Below are 22,687 nucleotides of genomic sequence, written 5' to 3' on the forward strand. Positions count from 1 at the left end.
GGCTAGAGGCGCAGACAAAAATTTTCCGTTTCAGTGCATGCAAGGCTATCGATTTAGGGGTCAAAACATGTATCCCGAGTTTGTCACTCAAAGTCGTCTGCTCCGGACTAATACTTTCATCGGATGTTTCCAAAATCTATTAGTCTAAAGTTTTAGCAGAAATCCGTCTATTAAAATAATTTTGCTTTTGTATCAAGTGTTCTCGTTTTTTTAAGAGGAAATAAAATTTTTACTTAAATTTGACTAATGTTACTGTGGCTTTTTTAATTTACAGAACCACTGCCTCAAGCAATCCTCAAACATGGTCATCTCTCAGGGTCATTCTACGCAGATTTTAGAATTTTAATCTCTTTACTTGCCTCAGTTTTGGTTTTTCTTGCCATTCTCAGTGTCTCCGTTTTCTTCTGGAGAAATAGTAAGTTATTTCACCTATCTGTAGTTAATATATGCTTCTGAACAATCAATTGAAATTTCCCAGGGATCTCGGATATTGAACTATAGTTTTTAGGCCTTAAAGTCGTATTACAGATTTCAGAATTTTCAGAACAATTCACACATAGACTTCAACCTTTTAACTCGTTTGACAAATCCTTTCTCCTGTAAAAATTCTGCAAGTTTTTCCTGTGAAATTTTCTTATTCATTGAGCCAAATTTCATGCTCAGATGAATACTTTCAGTTGCACAGCATAATCTTTCAATCTTTCTTCTCCCATTTAAGGGAATCTTCAAAGGAGTCAAACCCAATTTAGATGGTCAAACTTTTCATGCGACAAAAGCGATCAAAAAGTCAGATTGAAAATTGGATTTGAAAAAACTTGATTCAATATCCAATGTTATCTGATATCGTTATAACAACGAAGAGACTTGGGCATTTGGGTATCTCCATCAGCCTCTAGTTTGTTAAGGTACAACTTGGGTAATGTCGATCAGAAGATTTCGTTGGATAAAAATTGGAACTGCCAATTAGGTGAAAGGTTGAAAGTGACGTCACAATGACATTTCCGTTTAACTTTTTATCTGAATGTTGTAATCTCGTGTCAGTATCACATGGATGAAAAATTTGTCCGCCTGAATGGACCACTGGACAAGGTACAAAGTTAAGCATTCTGTTAAATGTTTCTGAACCAAATTTAAACAGAGAACACGATTCGTGCAACAGAAATTACTGAAATTAACTCCTAACTAAGATATTTGATGTTTCTTGTTGCGTGAATTCAAACTTCCTGCTCATGAAAACGCAATGATCTACGTGAGTCAAATGGCACACTAAACTTTACCATGATAATCTCTGCGATATGAAAATTTGGCAACCTCAATCTTAACACTTTGGCTCAGCTATAGCAAATTGTTCACACTCTAAATGATAAAGGGTGGGAAAGGAACAACGTTCGATTGAGAAGTCTGCCAAAATTGATGTAAGGCGCGATTAGACTCATGCCGAGAATTGCGTTTTTTGTGACCGGGCAATTCAAAATTCCCGTAACCAATGTAAAATAAAAAGTTCATATCTTAGTAAGAAGTTGATTTCAGTAATTTTCAATGCAAGAATCGTGTTCTATGTGAAATTTCAAGTAAGCAACATGTATCAGAATGCTTAAATTTGTACCTTGTCTAGTGGTCCATTGGGCTTTATAATCTAAAGAATGAACAAAGTAAGTATTTTAACTCTTTCTGGTGCAAGGTATATACAAATCATTTTGTATTATCTGAGAAACATCTCTATTCAGTATGATTAATGAAGTGAATGCTTCTACTTTTTCTTTTCTTTTTTTTAAGGAAAGAAACTCTCATACCAATTCTTGTTTTTTACCTTAAATGATCACCGTCCAAGTTTTAGTAGAAATATGATGAATGTCTCGCTAGTCATAATTTGACTCTCCATTTATTCAAAAGAATGCATTTAACTTGCCAGTGTGTCCTTGGTTTAATGAATCTACTTTCCTTCCATCAGAAAAAGGCCAACCCATGAAAGAATCTTTGGACAATCAGCAAAACTCGCAAATGCAGAGGGAGCGTTACTATGCAACCATCCATAAAGTGGCCATGCAAGAAAAGGTACCTGGTAAGTATAGCTTTAGTACCCAGATAGAGTTTGTCTTTTTCGTGTGAAGATAACTTCAGGAAAACAAGCCAAAAAATTCATGATGATATATTATATGAGAAGTATTGTGCTCTACGATAGCAAAGAGTGGCTTTTAACGATAGAAACATAAGATTTGTTCAGGACACCTGAAAGTGAATTTGGTGAAGTACTTTTTTTAAGAAAAACCAACCAAGTATGGAAACTGATTTTATATTTTATGTTTTTTTTTACCTCTTTTAGAAGGCTTTTTCCGTAGATAGCCGTATAATAGTGGATTAGTTGTATAATATATGCTAGCTTTCTCTTGACATTGAAATGAAATGTAGTAGCAGCACCTCAGCCACACCCCAAATGTGTACTTACTAATTTGGCATCAGCTCTAATTTTTTTAATTTCTCATTATTTAGAAACGTCGGATGACATATCACCTTATGCAACATTCCAGCTCACCACGGAGCCAAACAATACGCTTCTTCATAGTTTTATGTACCATGAACGGGGCATGACAGAAGGCTGTGCCTCTCCTCCACCTCACGCTGTAAGTAGAACTTTTTAAGAGAACATGAATGCATGTTTCAACAGGCACTGGATTTAGGTTTCCTAGTTTTTTTTTACGCAAAGCTGTTAAATTATTTTTTTAATTTGCAACTTAAAATGAGTCGAAATAAGTCTAATCAGTGTTATAAGTCCTCATTAAGTGCATTATAATGCATTTAATGCACATACTTATTCTCATGTGAAGATTTGGAGCTTGACTCTTAAAAAGAGAAAAAAAATGTAATTTACAATGAATAATTAGTCTCATATAGTTCAATCCTTCGGCAAATGAAGGAGGTAAGTGACGTTTGCAGGGTTTTTGGCAGTCTAGAAAACCTGGAAAGTAAGGAACGTTATGATGACCTGGAAAAGTCAGGCAATTCGAGGAAACCCTGCATTTGTTTAAAGCAATTCGAGTTTAAACAAAACTTGTTGCCAAACAAACTTTGAAAAAAAAAATCAAGGAAAAGAAATGACTTAGAAAACTAAATTTTCTCAATAAAAAAAATGTTACTCACCTTAATACACAAATACAGCAATCTTGAAATGCCAAGTTTTACATCTGTATTTGCAGAGCGAATTGCACCAAAAATAAGACGCAAAATATCTTGATCTTAAAGACCCAAAGACCATCAAGACCCATACTCTCAATTCATTATAGGCCCTAGTTACTGCTGATTAAAAACATACATTATTTCTAGGTAATTTGAGTGCTCCTTATTTTCACTAATTTCTGTTTTATTCTTCTTTTGTTTTCCTGCAGATAGCCAAAAGTCGGAGAATGAGGAGAGTGAGCTGTCGAAAAAATGACGCCGAGTCAGATGATTCTGACTCGGATGGTGATCCATTGACATCAAGTCGTACAGAATCTTCAAATCAGTTAGAGACTGCTAAAGTTAAGCACACATCTAGTAAGTACAATGTTCAGTTATTTTTACTCTCCTCATTACGAGAGATTGAATACCTAGCCAAGTTTGCATTTATTCAAATATTTTGCAAAGACAGATCTCAGCAACCAATCCCAACAACCTCTCTTTATCATCACTATGGTTCACAGTCTATAATGTATAACATCAGAGTGCAGAGCCCCTGTTTCTTTCAACAGTGTTTTTACCCTTGGTTGTTGTAACTGGCCGTTAACCTGTCCAAAGTATGTGTTGGAAATATTGTTTAACTGGAAGAAAGTAGGATAAAAATCCATGATGTCTCCTATTCTGCTGTACTAACTAAAAAGGCCGTAAGAGCATTTGAATAGTGCCAAATTTCCCCTCAGAAAGGATGTATTTTTTGGGGAGGTTAATAAATATCTCTCCTTCAACTTTTTGAATACTTTCAATCAAATTGGGAATCAAGTTCGTGGAAAACATGAGTGAGAAATATTTATGATTTTTTTTAAAAAAGATCGTATTTTATCAAACAAAATTTGGCAACATCTGAAGGTTTATATGGCGTTCTTCCTTATCAGAGCAATAATGCAGAAGCTCACTCTCAAAGAGCACCTAAATCACTGGTTACTTTCTTCACGCCTACTCATTTATCAAGCAAAATTGTAACCGAAAAAAAGAAATATTATAAAACCACATTTGAGGGGCTTGGAGGAAAAGGTCCATTTTTTCAGTTTTTTAACAAATTGAGATAACCATGCTTTCAAATAAAACTAGCCTTAATGCATGTTATGTGAAAAATGTGCTCCATAATTCAAGCATCTAAAAGTCAGTTTGAACTTGCTTTTCTTCATAAGGATCCATGTAATTTCAAAACTTCAAACTCGTATTTCTTGAAATGGCAAAAACAGTACTTAATGCGCCTTGTCTTTCAAGCCCCTCATTTTAATTTTAGAAAACATATGAGAGAGAGAGAGAGAGGGATTTTAAAAATTTATCTTTGTTCAACGGCGCTGCATTTTTGCAAAATGATCCCTGTCAGACTAGAAAATACTGCAAGATTTAAATGCTCAATACCAAGATTTCTGCCGATTACTGCGATGATTACCGTTTGCTTTCTATCTGTGCAATTTGAGATACTTCTCTGTTCTTTTTCAACCACCATTTTGATCCTTCTTAAGCAGTGGATTCATCCCGAAAACAGTGACCCTTGCAATTTTAAGGAATCTTATCCCTTATGATCTTCTGTCATCCAACAAAAGTTCAACTTATAAACGAATATTTTTTTTTCTTTTCAGATTTTATTTACCATGGTGCACAGTCCAGTACATCATCAGACCTATCTCCTATGTCTGAGCAAAAATCATTACCTCGACAAGGCAGATCAAGGTATGCATATCTATTTGTAACCTTGAATTCTTTCATTCCTTGCTCTTTTGACGCCTTGCATTAGATAGAGAATATGCTTCTGCAAGTCAAGAGCAGATATTAATGATAGTAATTACACAAAGCGACAAAATCAGTACCAAGCAATGTCTTGAGAGAAGTAACTGAACCAGAGCTTGAATCATATCCAAAAGTGTGATAACCCCAGAAGTATATACGGATTGCATTTTGCAAAAAGGAACCACTATCTTTGGCTCTCCCATAAAAGCACTTATCTGCATGGGGAAACCAATGGTATGGATGTTGTTTCTAAAATGGGCCAGAAATAGTGGTTCTTTATTGCAAAATGTAATCCATATGTAGTTTGATCTTTATAAACATTCACAGTTTTTGAAAAGATTAAGGAACGCATTTCCTAGCAAGGCACTTGTAAACCATACATATTAAAGTTTTTTCTCATAAGAGAATCACCATGATCATTTTTCCATCTCAGTATTTGGTGTCTCAAATCCTAAAAGATTTTACTCTCTCGAAACCTTTCAATTTTTATGAAAGCTTTACATACTTTTTGCCATGTATTTTTACTAAATTTGTTTTTTCTCAATTTTTTAGGTGGTTAGTTCCTAACAAAGGACTGCGGACATCACTGTCGATTGTCGAAACCTCATTTCGAGGTGGTATAGAACGACCAGAGCTAAGTGAGGCAGAATGTGATATAGATACACTTAAAAAATTGAAATTAGGTATAAGGTCTAGTCTGTGGTCAAGACCATCTAACAATCAACAGCATTCAGACTACTCCATAGCTGTGTAGAGGTAAGATTAAATGTATTTCGGGAAGTACCACTAGTTCTTTGAGAATTACTACATAGTTTCTATGAGATAAGAATACAAGATTTAATCTCGTTGAATTTTGGTGCACCAGCTTCTGGAGCGGGTCAAGCTGCTCTTTTAAACTATTTGATTCGGTGAAAAATTGTCATCAGGTATATTTTTATATTGCTACTTGTCACAAGTGAAGAGACTCGTCTTTCATCATCTTAATTTGTATTTGCTACACATTTCTAGGACAAGCTGAACCAGCACAATTTAAAATAGAGTTGGTGGTTTCTTTTGGAGAATTTTGTACCCCTACTTTCAAAAATTTGAGAATTGTGCATTAAAAATGTCTAGAAAATTTGTTTTAAATATTATCAGTTAATTTTTTTTTTATTAAATTGAAAAGCTCACAAAGTTTTATAACTGATATTGCCAATTCAAAAAATGGATAAAAAAAAACTCCTTATTTTCATCGGCAAAACATAATATATACTTGCATGTTCTGACGTTGTCAACATTGTCAGCTTTACTTTTCTATTTAAAAAAAAATGTTTGTAAAAAATACTAATTTAAAAGAAAACGAGGAATGTTTCAATGAATTGTTTGGGAAAGAACCCATGATCTCATGACCTAAGGCAATTCTTGCAAAGCATTTCACTAATCCTCTCAGTTGACTTCTTTTGATGTGAGAGCTATTTCAATTTTCAATTTACGTGAATCAACCAGCACATTTGATGTTGGGTGTAGATTGTTTTACTTTTTAATCTGTACCTATTTTTATTTTGCCTTATTTTTTATGTTTTTATATTTTATTGCGCTTTGTTGGTGGAAATTTCCTGCTGCCTTGTTACTAATGGAATTTAATTTTTAATGAAATTCAAATTTCAACTATGTAAATTCCAACCAGAATTTTACGTAAGAAAAAGTGTGAAACGAATGAGTAATGAGTGAAGTGAACTGTTAAGCCTATGCTTTATCGGTATTGATGTTGCAGCCTTTTAAGTTGTTCGGTTTATTAAAATTCTAGTCTGCTGAAAGATATTGATAACCTGTAGGTAGAAGAAAGGTGGAATATTTTCATGAACCATTATTTGTCTAATGTTACTGTACTGTGATATTTTCATTCATTTATTTATTTAGTTTTGCTCTCATCTCATTTGCCAAATAATAGTTACGAAAATCTGAATTGTGAGAAAAGTATGTTATTCATCCCTCAGGAAAATATTTCAGGATAAATAATCCTGTTTAAATATCTTGAGACTTCTCCAATTGTGAACTTTTGATTTTCATCTTTTGGCACTGACTTTATTGCGTGTAAAATAATACATGACACTTGATATGTTTGACTGATCATCATTTAGAAATCAACTCAATGTATTATTGTCCCTGAATGATTTCAAAGCCATTTTTGTCATCTCTCAAAGGACTGAACAGGAGATACCTTGTTCTTTGACTTTTCAATCCATGTTTCTTGAGCTGCCAATCAAAGAAGACTGAAATTCATTAGATCATTTGTGACAGTCTCTCATTTTTTCATTGCAAATGTTAATCTTTTCCAACTAGTAGAAGGGTCACTCATAAGAAAAAATGTGGGTACTTACACCATGGAACACAAGACCATCCATTAGTTTGGATCCCTTTAACTTATGTGCACATATTTGAATGACCTTGCTTTCCCTTGAATTTTGGTCAATTTTCTTAAGTTTTCTTGAAATATTGCCATCACAGAGTTCTGAACTTAGGATTTTCAACAAGATAGAATCGCCAGGTTTTTGAAAAATTCATCCTGAAAAGTTCTTCAATTCTTTTCAACTGCATATGTGTTCACTTGCTTAAAAGCGTGTGACAAATCAGAAGGAGGACTAGCCCAGCTGTAATTGTTTTGTGTGCATCCAACCCAGGATGTATTTCGTAGATACTCAATTTTTTCATTGATCACTTCCCTGGGTTAGACGTCAGGTACGAGTACCCCCTTTTTTTCTAGGTCACCCTAATTTGAAGACATCAGAGAGAGATTATGAGACATCACATTAGAAATTGTCAAGATCAGGCAAGCTCTCTTTTCCAAGGAATCTTTATTTTGTAAGTTGTGAAGTAAGTTGAAAAGAAATTGAATTTCAGATTGTTTTTCTGTTGAGAAACTCTTGCTCAGTTTTGACAATACCTTGTGCAACTTGTGCTCCTCTCTGTAATCTTCATTGCTAATTGATGGTTTAATTGACCACTGATCTGAAAATTGCCGTGTATATAATTGTTCTGTTTAATTTTGACTTTTCTAATTGTTTAATTTTTCATAATAAATCAAATAAATATTTATTATATTTAATGGATGAGATTCTTCTGTGCCCGACACCCAAATTGAGTTCAATGGGACCTCTGAAAATGAAACCTCCATTATGAGACATGTGGTATGATCATGGGTTTCAGGACATTTTGTCAACGATTTTTCGTCCGGCACCTTTTTTGTCCAGTACTTTACGCCCTTACCTTTACGTAAAATAAGCAACAGTGACTTGGTCCAAGCGTTATATTTTAGTCGGTATGTAAAATTATATTGACAATATGGAAATGAGAAATTGAGAGAGAAAAAGGTGTTGTTATGGTTGCTCATTTTCTAAATGAAATGTTATCACTTTCTCCTTTTGAATCATCTTTTTAAATTGTCATTGGTGAATATTTGGTTTTATTACTATCCTTAAAATATTCGATGTACAATATATACCTTATATATGTATAGGTACTTTTGTTTTAATTTTTTAATTTTTTCTTTACGAAATTATTACTTCATTTTGAAAACATTTATATTTTTAAAACGTGGCGAATATTTTTTAAACCTTTTTCAAGCAACATTAATCTCAATGAGCCGCAGTTGTGCCGGCAGAAACTGCAAAAATGAATAAAAGAGGGAAAAAAACCAAGAAGCACGCAATCTTTAGTTTTAACCCATTTGTACATCGATCTTTTAGAGTCAAATACGTCAAATTTTGAGCGTTTGGGTGCGCGTAATCTCGCTGCGGCACAATGAAAGCACAAAATGTAAAAGAAAAAATTATAGTGCCTTGGAAATCATCAAAATTGACACGGAACTACCAATATTTAAAAAGCACACATTATATTATTATTCTTCTTTGATAAATTGATACATACTTTTTCCCATCAATTTAAATGAGAATAATAATCAATGCAGAGTGTGCAAACATTTCAAAATCATGAGTTAAAAAACGTTGACTATGCGAGTATAAATAGGTATTAAAACCTAACAGAGCGCAGCAGTGTGCTGTCAGAGCGAGAGGCTCACTGGCGCCTTCAAACCTAAGTGGATACTTCACGCATTGCACAATGCTTGAAGTATCCACTTAGGTTTGCAGGCGCCAATGCGCGTCTCGCGCTAGCCGCACACTGTGGTATTGGACCTGAAAAGCTGGCCAAAACTATTTATCACCAGATATCGCCGAGTTTTAAGAATAATTTACAATCAGTACTTCTTCTTAAGTGATAATATGCACAATTTAACCACCTAACACATCAGATGACAGTTTGCGGAGAGTTTATAGAGGATGGAAGAAGCCCTCCAAAAAGCCTTTAAAAGGACGCAAAGTATCTGACTAAAGCGGTGCATTTAGACGAGTTTCTCCTTCACCCACGGTCCACTTTTCGAAATAAGGACTCTCTATGACCTCATGAATGGTTTTTTTTAAGAAACAGCGTAAGCTACTTTAAAATTTTTGACGCAACAGCCGGTCTCTCTCATTGAGTAGTGATTGTACATTTCTCAAAAAAATTAATATCAATCGTTCCAGATTTTAGATTTCTGACAGTTATGAATCAAAATTACTGTTAGTATGAAAATGCCGGGACCTCCATATAATGATTTGAGGATAACTCATAGGATGAAAATGAGTTTTATCATAATAAGAACCATTGTAAGGACAGAAAGCACCTGTGAAAATGATTAATTTTGATGGGTTCCTTCCTAACCCATGATCCACATCTCGAAGTGAGGGCACTCCATTACCTTTGAAATTGCCTTTTTTAATATAAAACAGCGTACCTACCTAAGTCACTGCGAAATTTGTTACAAAACCACATATCTCACTTACCGAGGTGCAATTGTATTCTCTCTCAAAATTTAGGTTTTGAATCACTCTAGATATTTAAGTGTTAACAGTTTTGATGTAAATTGTAATAATACGTGAATATCATGCAGACGGTATTTTCTATAAAAATTCGTGGGTAGTATATATACTCCGATCGCAGAAAATAGAAGTTGATAATAATGAAAGATTTAATTTTAATGATGTCCCTTCACAATCTGCTGGCTGAGGAAAAATCGTAAAATAACTTTTACGAGGCTTCAAAATGTGCCTCTCAGCGTAATTTCATGGTGCCAGAGGGTCACTTTTGAAGCCCCACCCCACGGCCGCATGGACTCAAAGTCTGTCAAAGTGAAACATGGCATAAATATGTCTATTCTCAAGGATGGTGCACGAAGAGATGGTTGGATAACGGATTGAACACAGTGCAAGACTTTAAAGTGACCCTCTCATCCGCTTTCAAATTATTTTTTTATCCCTCTTTCGGGGGCGCAAGGGCTAGAGAAACAGGTTGCGAAACAAAATATCACCTATCATCATCACCATATATAATTCCGTAAGCCTTTTCTTTGCGTCAAAATTTAGCGCGAACCGCCGGGCCGATCCGTGTGCGGGTGGTACCGGCTCCACCGTCCCGGTCCCCCGACGGCGGGAAAAATATAGGGATCGGGCGGCGTGCCCGGCCCCCCTCGCCCCCTCGGGAAAAACGGTTGTCCCGTTGGTCCCGTCGATAGATGCGCGGTTTTTCCTTTTTCCCGTCCTATTTTTCTTCGGTCTGATGACTCGGCTGCCCGGTTCGTTCGTTTCCCTGGAAATGGCCGTGGATGATGGATTTACTGCGGAAGCGTAGTGCACCGTCGACCGTCGTTGTCTCGCAATTTTTTTGTCTTCAGTCATGGAGAATCCGTGTTCAAAGCGTGGGCGTCCTGCGAGGCGTGGGCATGTTTTTCGCAACCCCTCCTTGCGGCGTATCGAACGACGTGGCGAAATGCGACTGTTGCGTGATTTACCGTATTCGTTTCGACGGAGCATTTACGATGTAAATAAAAGAGATTCTTATAAATTTAATATATTGAGATATATTAATACTGAAGCTGAATATTGAAGAGATGAATTAAGAACGGAAATTGTGAAACACCGCAATGGAGATACGTGGTTTCGCACTTGACACCGCAATCACACGCCGAATGTGGGAGCTGAATGTGGCTTGAATGTGGAAGTCATCGGCCCGATGCCTGAATTTTGCGCGTGACGCGCAAAATTCAGGCAGCAACGATTCTCAGCAACCATCGGACCAATTTTGAAATCGTCTGAACTATTCGAGTAGATTTGATACACATCTGGATGAAAATAACTCGAATTTGCTAAATTTCAGCCGTTGGGCGATGACTGTTGACCTCCACATTCAGGTGCTAAATTCAGCGTCTGATTGCGGCATCAGTCGGTGCGATACGGACATCCATCAAGTTTAAAAAAATGCATCAAGTCCCCGTCACCGCCGACCAACGCGTTTGTCGATCGAATCAACTACAAGTACTATGTGTAGGAGGTCAAAACGCCTTCAATTTTTTGAACGCAATACGGACATCCGTCGAGGTTGTATAGTTGTATCAAGGCGCCGTAGCAAACGCGTCCCATTGTATATCGTTACATACGAATAAAAGTTGAGAGAGGCCAGTCATAATGCCTTCAATTTTATACATACATATTTTTGGGCAAAATGAGAGACGACGTTCCTCCTTTTGCGACGTTGCAGACTTCCTTAGAAATTTTATTTTTCTTTCATGCAGCTGGTCAACATAAAACTTAACATCTCCATGATTTTTCGTATTCGATAGAAGAAGATTTGGTTCAAAATTTAAAGTCGTACATTTGGATTATGTTTCTCAGGGAAGAGATGATTTCAGAACGGAAATTTTGAAACACCGCAATGGAGATACGTGAGAAAGAGGGAACAGAAAATGAAGAAGAAAAAGAGGGAGCAGAAAATGAAGAAGAAAAAGAAGAAAAAAAGAAGAAAAGAAAAAAGGAGGAACGAAGGAGAGAAGAGTTGAAGGAAAAATTGGCAAAAAACAGGGCAGAAATCGAAAAAGAAGAAGCAATAATTAAAAGGAAAACAGAGTAAAGTATTTAGAAGATTAAAAAACCGATACTTAAAACTTAGTTTAAAAACAAAGGTAAAAGCTTAAGAAGAAGTAAGTTCGTATGAAGGTTTAAAAAAAAATTAATTTAAAGTTTACAAAATTAACTTACAATTTTTGAAAAAATGCGTTATTACTTCAAAGAAAAAATTAGGACCAATTCAAAGCAAACCAGAAAATCAAATAAAAATAAATAAATAAATAAAAAAAAAGACTTGTGAAAGGGAAAGGTGTACATGAAAAATAAGGGGCTGCGAAGCAGCCCCATAAGCCTCTAGTTTGTTACTAAATGGGTCCGAGCTGTTGGAAAAATACAATGTCAGTTGTTAGTATCGATTTAATTTTTCTCATTCATGTTTGTGAAAATCGCTCAAAAGTCCATCTTTAAGGTCAAAAATTTCAATTTCCTCAGTTTTCCTCAGTCTGTCACCCCTGAATACTGAAAATACCCACTTTGGACTATAACATTCCGCCTTAAATCGCTTGAGCGCAAAAAGAAATCGGACTCTGGATTTCGAAAAAAACGTTTACTTTTACATCACTTTTCAACCTCCTGTGGAAATCACTAAAAAAGGAAATTTCGAAAATACTGTGTTTAGTTGTGTCGAATATACCCCTAAAAATGTGTTGCATATCGCCGAACTTCCCTTTTATGGCCGCACAGTTGAAGTAAACTGATCGACGAGTAGCGCGCCGAAACATATCAAAATAATCGCTGAGAAATAGGTAACTTCGTGGTCTCTTCGCGGGAAATTGAGCCACTCAAAAAATAGCACGTACATGTCTTCTAGAGTAAAAAACAGTGTAGATTTTGAATAACACATTGGTTTTCCAAAAAAAAAAAGTAATTTAAAATTGAGGTTTTGGCCAGGTTTTTCGGTCAAATACCACAGCGTGCGCCGTGCGGCGGCACCTGAAGCAACTATTTCACAACAGAGGTGTTGCACAGTATTATACGAAATTGAACGTATTAAGAATGACAGGCATTCTCTAAAAGTACAGATCTTTCCTCGCAAAATAAATCAAGATACGTATCGATACTTATCGATACTTATCGATTACTTGTCGTATACTTATCGTAGGAAAAATCTAAGAGCCTTTAACTGAGGCAAATATAGAGGTTTATCCGGTTCAGGTATAACGAGGTGGGAATTTCTTGAAAGATAATTAAGTCCTGTCACACCAAAGAGGTGTAGAGAGGTTTTAGTGAATTTTGTCTCATGGAATTGACGCACCCCCCATTTTTATACCAAAAACTCTCAACTATATATTATTCTCCGTTGGACCAAAACAGACAAAACAAAAAAAAAACAAGCAAACCCTCATTCTTCCAAGACATTATATACATTTTCATCCAAAAATGTCGTGAGCAATGGTGGTTTGTATTTACATGTGGGCCAATTAACTTTGGGTCTCAACTGTCACGTGGACCAAAACTCCCGTGCCGAAAAAACGCGTGGACGTAAAATACTGGAAAAAACAGGTGCGCGGACAAAAAATCGTGGACGAAATGTCCTATAATCATGATTATGCCCTGTCGATTTTTCTCGATTTTGGACGGGAAAAAAACTTTCGAGATTAGTGTCGAATCCTACGTAGTTTGAGGCGTAGAATCGATTGCGCACGGTCCCGAGACGCGGCGAGGCATCCTGAACCGAGAAACGGTCAAAAACGAGCGTTTTTGATCCTTTCGAGCATGCTCGAATATCCGCGGTTATCCGCGATAGGGAGGACGGGTCGACTCGTGGAGCGGTTTGGACCAGAAATTCGGACTTCTCGACTCTTTCTACTGAAGCCTCGCTTCATTTCAGCGCGATCGGAGAAATTTCGATTTTAACCCCTGAATTTTAGTCCATGTAACCCCTGTCGATTTTTCTCGATTTTGGACGGGAAAAAAAATTTCGAGATTAGTGTCGAATCCTACGTAGTTTGTGGCGGAGAATTGATCGCTCACGGTCCCGAGACGCGGCTTGGCTTCCTGAACCGAGAAACGGTCAAAAACGAGCGTTTTTGATCCTTTCGAGCGTGCTCGAATATCCGCGGTTATCCGCGATAGTGAGGACGGGTCGACTCGTGGAGCGTTTTGGACCAGCAATTCGGACTTCTCGACTCATTCTACAGGGGACTCGCTTCATTTCAGCCCGATCGGAGAACTTTCGATTTTGACCCCTGAATTTTAGTCCATGTAACCCCTGTCGATTTTTCTCGATTTTGGACGGGAAAAAAAATTTCGAGATTAGTGTCGAATCCTACGTAGTTGTGGCGAGAATTGATCGCGCACGGTCCCGAGACGCGGCTTGGCTTCCTGAACCGAGAAACGGTCAAAACGAGCGTTTTTGATCCTTTCGAGCGTGCTCGAATATCCGCGGTTATCCGCGATAGTGAGGACGGGTCGACTCGTGGAGCGTTTTGGAACAGCAATTCGGACTTCTCGACTCATTCTACAGGGACTCGCTTCATTTCAGCCCGATCGGAGAACTTTCGATTTTGACCCCTGAATTTTAGTCCATGTAACCCTTGTCGATTTTTCTCGATTTTGGACGGGAAAAAAAAATTTCGAGATTAGTGTCGAATCCTACGTAGTTTGAGGCGTAGAATCGATTGCGCACGGTCCCGAGACGCGGCGAGGCTTCCTGAACCGAGAAACGGTCAAAAACGAGCGTTTTTGATCCTTTCGAGCGTGCTCGAATATCCGCGGTTATCCGCGATAGTGAGGACGGGTCGACTCGTGGAGCGTTTTGGACCAGAAATTCGGACTTCTCGACTCATTCTACAGGGGACTCGCTTCATTTCAGCCCGATTGGAGAACTTTCGATTTTGACCCCTGAATTTTAGTCCATGTAACCCCTGTCGATTTTTCTCGATTTTGGACGGGAAAAAAAATTTCGAGATTAGTGTCGAATCCTACGTAGTTTGAGGCGTAGAATCGATTGCGCACGGTCCCGAGACGCGGCGAGGCTTCCTGAACCGAGAAACGGTCAAAAACGAGCGTTTTGATCCTTTCGAGCGTGCTCGAATATCCGCGGTTATCCGCGATAGTGAGGACGGGTCGACTCGTGGAGCGTTTTGGACCAGAAATTCGGACTTCTCGACTCATTCTACAGGAGACTCGCTTCATTTCAGCCCGATCGGAGAACTTTCGATTTTGACCCCCGAATTTTAGTCCATGTAACCCCTGTTGTTGTAAGTTGTTGCGCCGCGCTGATATCACTGTTTGGCGCAATGCGTGAAGTATTCATGCAGTCTTGTTGGCGCTTTTATGTGTTACATGCCGACCGCCGCGCCGAGGGCTTGTCCTTTTCTTTTCAAGTCCTCGTTATCATTCCTCTCTGCGCTGAGCTCCAGGCCAATTTGCGTGTTTAGTTCCTCTCTTAACTCGACTAATTAAAGATGCTGTCTCCGAAAAAAGAAAAAAATCGAAATTACTGTACTCTCAGGAAAAAGAGATTTTGCCTCCTTTTCTCATTGATTATTTTTTTTCTCTGAATCCGATTTTTTTTATACCTACATTAAAGAAAATTGCAAAATTTGCCGCCCCCTAAATTTGCCGCCATGTGGCCACCCCCTTAATCCGGCCATGATAGAAAGAAGTAACTAAATCTGTGTAAAGGACCTTATCTTTAGAGAGAAGATTTTTCGTAACGTTCTATTAATGCATGGAGAAACAATAACTGCTATTGTCCAAAATTCTCCACTCCTCACAATCGCACATAATCGCCGATATTCAAAACGATCGAACGGAAAAATCGAAAGGATAACGTGGACTGAAAAGGGGTCAAAATCGAAAGTTCTCTGATCAGGCTGAAATGAAGCTAGTCCCCTGTAAAATTAGTCTAGGAGTACGAATTACTAGCCCAGAAGGCTCCAGGCGTCGACCGTCCTGACAATCGCGAATAATTGTGGACATTCAAGCATGCTCAAAACTGCATGCTCTCTTTTTGTGCCGTAGTATCTCGATGTATTTTCCAAGGAGGCTCCGTTCTCTTGAAGAATGCCTGTGTTTCTTAATATGTGGGAGTGCCTTCAATTTTGTATGATACTGTGCAACACCTTTGTTGTGATAAATAGTTGCTTGAGGCAGGCGCCGTAGCGTGGCGGGCGGCCGGTCAGCTCAAAAACGTGCGATGGCGCCTACAAACCTAAGGGGATACTTCAAGCATTGCGCAATGCGTGAAGTATCCAGTTAGGTTTGTAGGCGCGCATTTCACGCCGGCATCACGCCGCTCCGCTCTGTGTTCGGCTCTAATATATAAACTCGCGGAGCCAGCGTTTTTTAACTCACGAATTCGAAATGTTTGCACGGAAAAAGCTAGGAGTTTAAATGATTAAGGGGCAGTAGAAGTCTTGAAAATAGCTGAGTAAATTGCTCTTTTTGCACTGAGCACTAATGCGTGTGCCGTAAGTTGATTCCAAATATTTTCGGCAGGATTTACATCATAGGTAAATTTATTAAAAGCAAAAGTGACGGAAAATGAGAAGGCCAGTTTGTGTAAAATGAATAATGTTTTATACATTAGATATTCAGTTAACATCACTAGAACATCATTCTTATGTTTACCTCCAAAGTTACGAAATTTACAAATCATTTTAAAAAATAAAAATTCGTGGTATAGTAAACGTGATTAGGGCAAATGGTGAAACTTTGGTTACAATTAAAAAGAAGTTTATGATACAATCATTACGTACACATATTTACAACATCAGCCTAAATACCCATGTAAACTACATGTGGCACGTGCTTCTTACTCTGAAATTTGTTAAAGAAGAACTAAGAATATTTACAAGGAAGTGACTTTCTAATTATCAAATCAAAAATCCGACTAGTTTTGCAGTACCTTGAAATCAAAGCTGAGACTTTTAATGCACTGCCTTTAATTTACATGCAACAGAATGGTGTAGAATAACATGAATGTTACATTCAGCCCATCATGGATACCTACCTGTACTCGTTAAAATATTTTGTCATCGATTATTGAAATCACATCTCAAGTTGCTCTTGGGCCTACTTTCACTGTGAAGGTTCCAAATCAGTTGATGAATGGTACCTTGTTCGCTGCGCAATTTGTATTTCCCACCAGTGCTTCATTATTTTTAGGTATGTTTTTTATTTTTTTCATTCTTTGGAAATTTTCCATGAACTTGATATTCACCCACCAAGTTTTGAGGTATTAGGAAAATATTTCAGTAAGTTCTAAAACTCTGATAATTTTTGGACGCAAATTTTCCTCTTGTTAGAAAGTGAATTTTAATTTCACATGGCATCAACTGTATAAGATGAATAGAGGATGAGGCTACAAAAATATTCCATACGCAAAAGCCTTGTTCTATACAGATACAAAAAATTCTTTCATCTTGATGAATTTCAACAAGAGTTTTAACTTTGAGAACGCAAGGAAACTCATTTATTTTCATTATTTTTCTAGGGAATATTGGTGTGATACCTAATGATTTATAGTATTTTCATACTCCATCTACATTCTGCATCCCTGTTCTCAGGGTTTTGCATGATAAAATATTATTTAAAAAATTTGACTTCAGTATCTCCTGCAAATATTCAATAGTAATGTTTTCCACCGTGGAATTTGAAGAACTACGCAAAAATAAAAATAGAAGAACAATTTGTAAATAAGCAACATAGTAACAGAAGAAAATTTAGAAACTGTATAACATGCTATTCAATAACATGACTCATGATTAACATCATTTATAATGATATTGGTTTACAGAAAATCAACATTTAATGCGGTAAAAAAAGTCAATATAATAACTATACAATGATCCAATCGATCAAAATTTTCATTTTTTTTTCTTTTTTAAAAAAAAGGTGAGAAACAATATTTCCTAAACAAAAGAGCATGCAACTAGCTTTTAGCTGGCGCACTCCACCTTATCACTGGTTTACCGACCCCACCCCCCGCCCCAACCCTCAAAATGTCAATAACAATCTTAAGTTAAGTATTTTTGGTCAAGCACTTTTTGATCATAAGTCCATTACAAATCCATTTACCATCATCTACCAATCAGCCTGATAAGAATTAAATTGATTAGAATCCATGAAAGGTGCGTCACTACGTCTGAAATGCTGCTTCTGCTTCCTGAATCACTACATTGCCCTGGAAGAAATCAAAAGACAATTGTTGATCAGTAATTTTTGGCATGTTTCAGTAAATCAAAAAGCAATATATTTTTTTTAATTATTTCAGTTTTCTCCCTTTATTTTTCTGTTTGTTGGTTTTCCGACCATTAACTATAAGTTCAATTATTGTACTGAGCTCGTTCCCGGGGTTAGGTACATATCTAAACCGGCAAGGAACTTCCACCCTTGTCAAAACGTGAGGCACAAAAGTGAAACTTGGAGGATCTATTTTAACATATACAGACCAAGTTTTGCATAACCACCACAATGAAGGGAAAAACTACACTATGCCACGATCAAATAGCATAATTTGCCTTCATGTAAATAAATAGGCAATCATTTTATCATTTGTATTCAAAGACATTGCAAGTTACTTTTTCTTCTGAGAACTGAAAACTAAATCTTTGAAAGCATATTTCAACATGTAGCCACCGTGTTAGCCATTATCCAACACTTTATGGCCGTTTGACCTAAAAGTGATCCGGACTGTTGTGCTGCTGTGCTACGGAAAAACGCCGTATGAACATTCGAGAGTTGTCAAATTTCCTCCAATAAAATTTTAGTTTTCTAAGGCAAATTATGATTCATTTTTTCTTGAAATTTTCAGAAATTTAAACCTGATCGTAAAATTCTCTTAAAAACCGGAGAAAAAATATTCTCAGATTTCCAGGAAAATCCGTTTTTATCCAAAGAAATTTGGCAACGTCTGGCGACTCATGCGGCGTTTTCCTTTAGCACTGGCAGTATAGCAGTTCGCTGCATTGCGAGGACGAGTCATTTTTTTTCAAAATGCCTTTGTCTCGGGAGGCTTGAATTAATTCCTGCTTTAATCACGGAAGACTGAAGACAATTTCCTCAAGGAAGTTTTTCACACGGGCAGAGACAGGGAGTGTGAGAAAGACAGGGTTGCCTTGGTCAGGAAATGTCAGGGAAACTGGCGAAAATGTCAAGGAAACATTTTTTTAAGTCACCTTTATTTGCTATCTTGAATGGTTTTGACGTTTCGACCGACAAATTTTGCCCGAAAACTATTTCTAATTATGTCTTTTAGCCATCTGGCATACCTTCCAGTGCCAGGGAATTTAACCAAAATGTGTTAGAGGAATTCTAGCTTCGGTGGCAACATTGAAAGAGCTTTGGAACTGACTATAGTGATGCAATTCCTGGGACGATAGCAAAGAAGAAATGGGGGCTCTTCCTTACCATGGGGCGTGATGTTGAAGGCCCAGGAGTTATTCGAGTGGCCGTTGGCGATGATGTTGCGGTGACAGGTCTCCGTAACACTGGTCACCTGGAGATTAGGGCTCCCGCCTCCTCCACTGCCGCCGCCTCCCTCGGCTGTGTTGTAGATAACGAAGCAGTACCTCCTGGCGCCAGTCGAGTTCCGACTTAAAGGCAATGCTATCAGGTACGACGTGTTATCGTCGGTCCAGTGACCATGACACGAATAAGCTAGCAACAGATCATGAACCATGAGACGCTATCGATTGGCTTATACAAGAGAAAGAAAAAAACGAAATTCTAGCAATGGATGTTTAATTTAGATCGCATTTAGCAAAAAAGAACCAGCGCTATTACAGTGTTTTCAAAATCGTGCAACTGATCCTTTTCTTTTAAAAATATGTAGGTACAGTAGTACAACTTACACAATTGTTTTCCTTTAAAATCAATGATTTTTTGGTGGGAAGCCAAAGCAATCGCTATTCTCTGTGAGTTTTTATAGATAATTATTAGAAGCAACATTTTTACAACCTGTTCGGAGTTCCTTGTGTGTTCCAGGTGTGTTACACCTGGTTCCTTCCGGCTAAATGCGACCCATTTCTTTGTAAAAAATAAAAGATACTTGGATTGCATTTTGCAAAAAAGAAACAAGAGCGTTCCAATGTGGCTAGGATTGTACAATTTACGTTCTTTGCAATAATATTACTCAAATCCTGTAAAAAATTAATTGTACGTAGGTAATTCTCGTATTGAATTTATAATTTATTGGAAGTAAAGATAAAACTTGATTAGATGATCAGTTTATATTTGCAAGGTAAAAAAAATGCACAATCACTGCGACATTCGAATGCTCTTGGTTCCGTTTTAATAAGTGCTATTCACTTGGAAAATGTAAGCTTATTTTTCACCACCCTCAAAATAAGTGACTTTGAATGGAGGGTTGTGATGGCTAAAATGCGATGAACCACGTATCTCCATTGCGATATCTCAAAGTTTCGCTCCCACTTAATTTTTTCGGAGAGAATCAAGCCAATTTTACAGCTTGAAATCTATACAGAGCTAGAATATCCTGTTCATAGAAAAGAAAAATCAAGGCGGTTTGGCTACTTTTCCGAAGATAAATTATGAGGGGTATGGCGAGAAGAGTACCAATTACATCGCGAGCGGATTTGGTTTCGAATTTTAGCCATCGAGTGGCAAATCAATGGTATCCCTGGATACCAGGTGGTTTTTGCAGGTCCTGACCTGCAAAAACTAAGAACTAACATCAGAAAGTCGGTGCTACACACCAAGGATTTCCTCTCTCGTCATTCCAACATCATATTTTGTTTTTTTGGTGGTTTGTATGGACTTGGTTTAGAGAGGTTGCTAAAAAGTCAGCTAATTGATGACTTGTTTTCTTCTATTCTATCTGGCGAAAAATTTCGTTCTCAGGGATCTTAAGAGATTTTCGTCCTACACAAGACCATAATTTTGAAGAAAACGTGTTCGATAAGAACCTAAATCAAAATTGATCAAAAATCAATAAGATGGGTGAGGTAAACATAAAAACATAAAATATTAGCTCTCAGGCCGGCGATCTCAACGCGATCTATCGGCTGAAAGCTAAACTACTCAAGCAATGCTAATCAAAAATATAGCGAATACGGAACATACCCCTCACCAAAATTTTCCTTAAAAAATTTTAACAAAAAATATGGAAAATATGGGGTGTAAAAATTCAAGTCAAATCTAGATTCAAGAAAAAAGCTCTGTAAATTCATTCATGCTTGATCAAGTTCAAAAAATCGAAAATCTCTCCCGGTTTGATACTGATTTTGGAGTCATCTTTGAGTCGCAAGCGAAAGGGATGACGAATTTTACGAACACTACGAGTGTGCCAGTTGAGAGAAAATTTATGGAGGGCACTAAGTGAATCAGGATTAATGTCTGACAAATGAAATACTTGATCTCGAAAAGTTATCAGAGGGTCGAAACAAGGGTCTAAACAAGGGTCGGACGGGAGCAAGGGGTTTATGATACCTTCCAACAAAACTTCTTTTAAAAACTGGCGCTCCTGAAGCATACACTCTTTGGACTCGAAATTGTAACTTGAATCAACAGCACTAAGAGCTCGAAGGCAAACAAAGACTCCGCAGTCAACTGCGTTTTTTTGCCTTGGCTCGGTCTCAACTTGCACCGGCCAAGACACTACCGAACTGTCTTGCAACCAATAGGCTGCAAGAGCCTTCAGATGATGAGCATTTAAACTATTAAAGAGGCCGAGACTGTCGTACCACGTAATCCGTTGGCTTCTCAACTCTAAAATTGCCAAGGACCAGTGCTCGGCCGAAAAATCAAAAAAAGGCACTAAAACAAAATCAACATTTTTCCTAGCGAGCGCAAAAACCTTCGAAGCCGCCGAAAAACCCTTCTCCCGAAACACAGACCACACCAGCGAATCTACAAAACTGAACGGGGGAAGGGCAAAATTAACAGAGTGGCACAGGAGGATGTGAAAAAAACTATTTACTATCCTATCTGAGACCTTGAGTGGGGCGTTAAGAGACGTAAGATCCTCTTCGGGGACGCGTAGGGGCTTCATTTTTAATGAGAGAGAGACAAGACAAAAAAACAAGAAAGGGGAGAACAAGAACTTCGCGAAGGTTGCGGAGAGCACCCGTTTCAGCTTGAATACTGATTTCAGGAGGCGACTGGCCGCTCAACTTGCAGTCAGTCACCGTGGTCCTCGTTTTCCTCCTCGGCGGTGGCCGCGGGGAGGGGGCACAATTTGTTTACCGGGCGCGTGTACTCGCCGGTAGACGTCCGGACCTTCACGACTCGGACCACATTGTCTCGTCCTGGGCAAAGTTCGAGCACGCGGGCGAGCGCCCAGTGCGTCGGAGGACAGTTCGGATCTAAGATAATGACAATATCTCCAACAGCCAGGTTCCGCGTGGGAACATTCCACTTGGTGCGTTGCTGCAGAGTGTGGAGATAGTCACGCTGCCAGCGCTTCCAAAATGACTGGGAAAGTCTTGTCAATAATTCCCAGCGTGACAGCCGGTTGAGGGAGACATCTGAGAGATCGCGCTCTGCCTGTGCTAAGAGAGGTGCCCCGATCAAAAAATGCCCCGGAGTCAGAACATCGATTTCTGTGGGGTCATCCGAGAGGGCACACAAGGGCCTTGAATTTAATATGGCCTCAACCGCGATAAAACGGTGCTGAAGGCTTCAAAGGTCAGTCTCTGATCTCCAATCACTCTTTTTAAATGATGTTTGGTGGATTTAATCCCACTTTCCCAAATTCCACCAAAATTTGGAGCTTGGGCAGGCAGGAAATGCCAAGAAATTCCTTGTTTAGAGCAGTAGGCCTCAATTTCTTTTTGATTTTCAGGTTTGCGGTA

At 38.0% G+C, this 22,687-nt stretch overlaps 2 protein-coding genes across 2 annotated transcripts in view; one reads left to right on the plus strand and one right to left on the minus strand.

Moving 5' to 3' along the window:
* LOC140223803 (cell adhesion molecule Dscam2-like) overlaps positions 1-8,035 on the plus strand; it is a 29,348-nt gene extending 21,313 nt beyond the window's left edge. Inside the window, 6 exon segments of the mRNA XM_072297544.1 lie at positions 275-415; positions 1,952-2,062; positions 2,491-2,621; positions 3,384-3,531; positions 4,803-4,893; positions 5,503-8,035. Coding sequence (XP_072153645.1) covers positions 275-415; positions 1,952-2,062; positions 2,491-2,621; positions 3,384-3,531; positions 4,803-4,893; positions 5,503-5,704 — 824 coding nt within the window. The 3' untranslated portion in view covers positions 5,705-8,035.
* An 8,393-nt stretch (positions 8,036-16,428) lies between these two features.
* On the minus strand, positions 16,429-19,569 carry LOC109030765 (uncharacterized). Its single transcript, XM_072297619.1, has 2 exons — positions 19,284-19,569; positions 16,429-18,057 (listed from the first exon to the last, which is right to left on the minus strand). Exons 1-2 carry the CDS (start codon positions 19,552-19,554, stop codon positions 17,954-17,956), a joined length of 375 nt encoding a protein of 124 aa, XP_072153720.1. The 5' UTR covers positions 19,555-19,569; the 3' UTR covers positions 16,429-17,953.
* Between the last annotated feature and the right edge of the window lie 3,118 nt (positions 19,570-22,687).

The sequence above is a fragment of the Bemisia tabaci genome, chromosome 3 (genome assembly GCF_918797505.1).
Source record: "Bemisia tabaci chromosome 3, PGI_BMITA_v3".
Classification (NCBI taxonomy): Eukaryota; Metazoa; Arthropoda; class Insecta; order Hemiptera; family Aleyrodidae; genus Bemisia; species Bemisia tabaci.

What these genes read in the sequence shown, in the direction of transcription:
- LOC109030765 (XM_072297619.1), bottom strand. Translation starts at nt 19,554, where the DNA reads ATGGTTCATGATCTGTTGCTAGCTTATTCGTGTCATGGTCACTGGACC. An exon ending in CTTCAACATCACGCCCCATG is followed by an intron (nt 18,058 to 19,283) that starts GTAAGGAAGAGC and finishes GATTTCTTCCAG; the next exon opens with GGCAATGTAGTGATTCAGGA.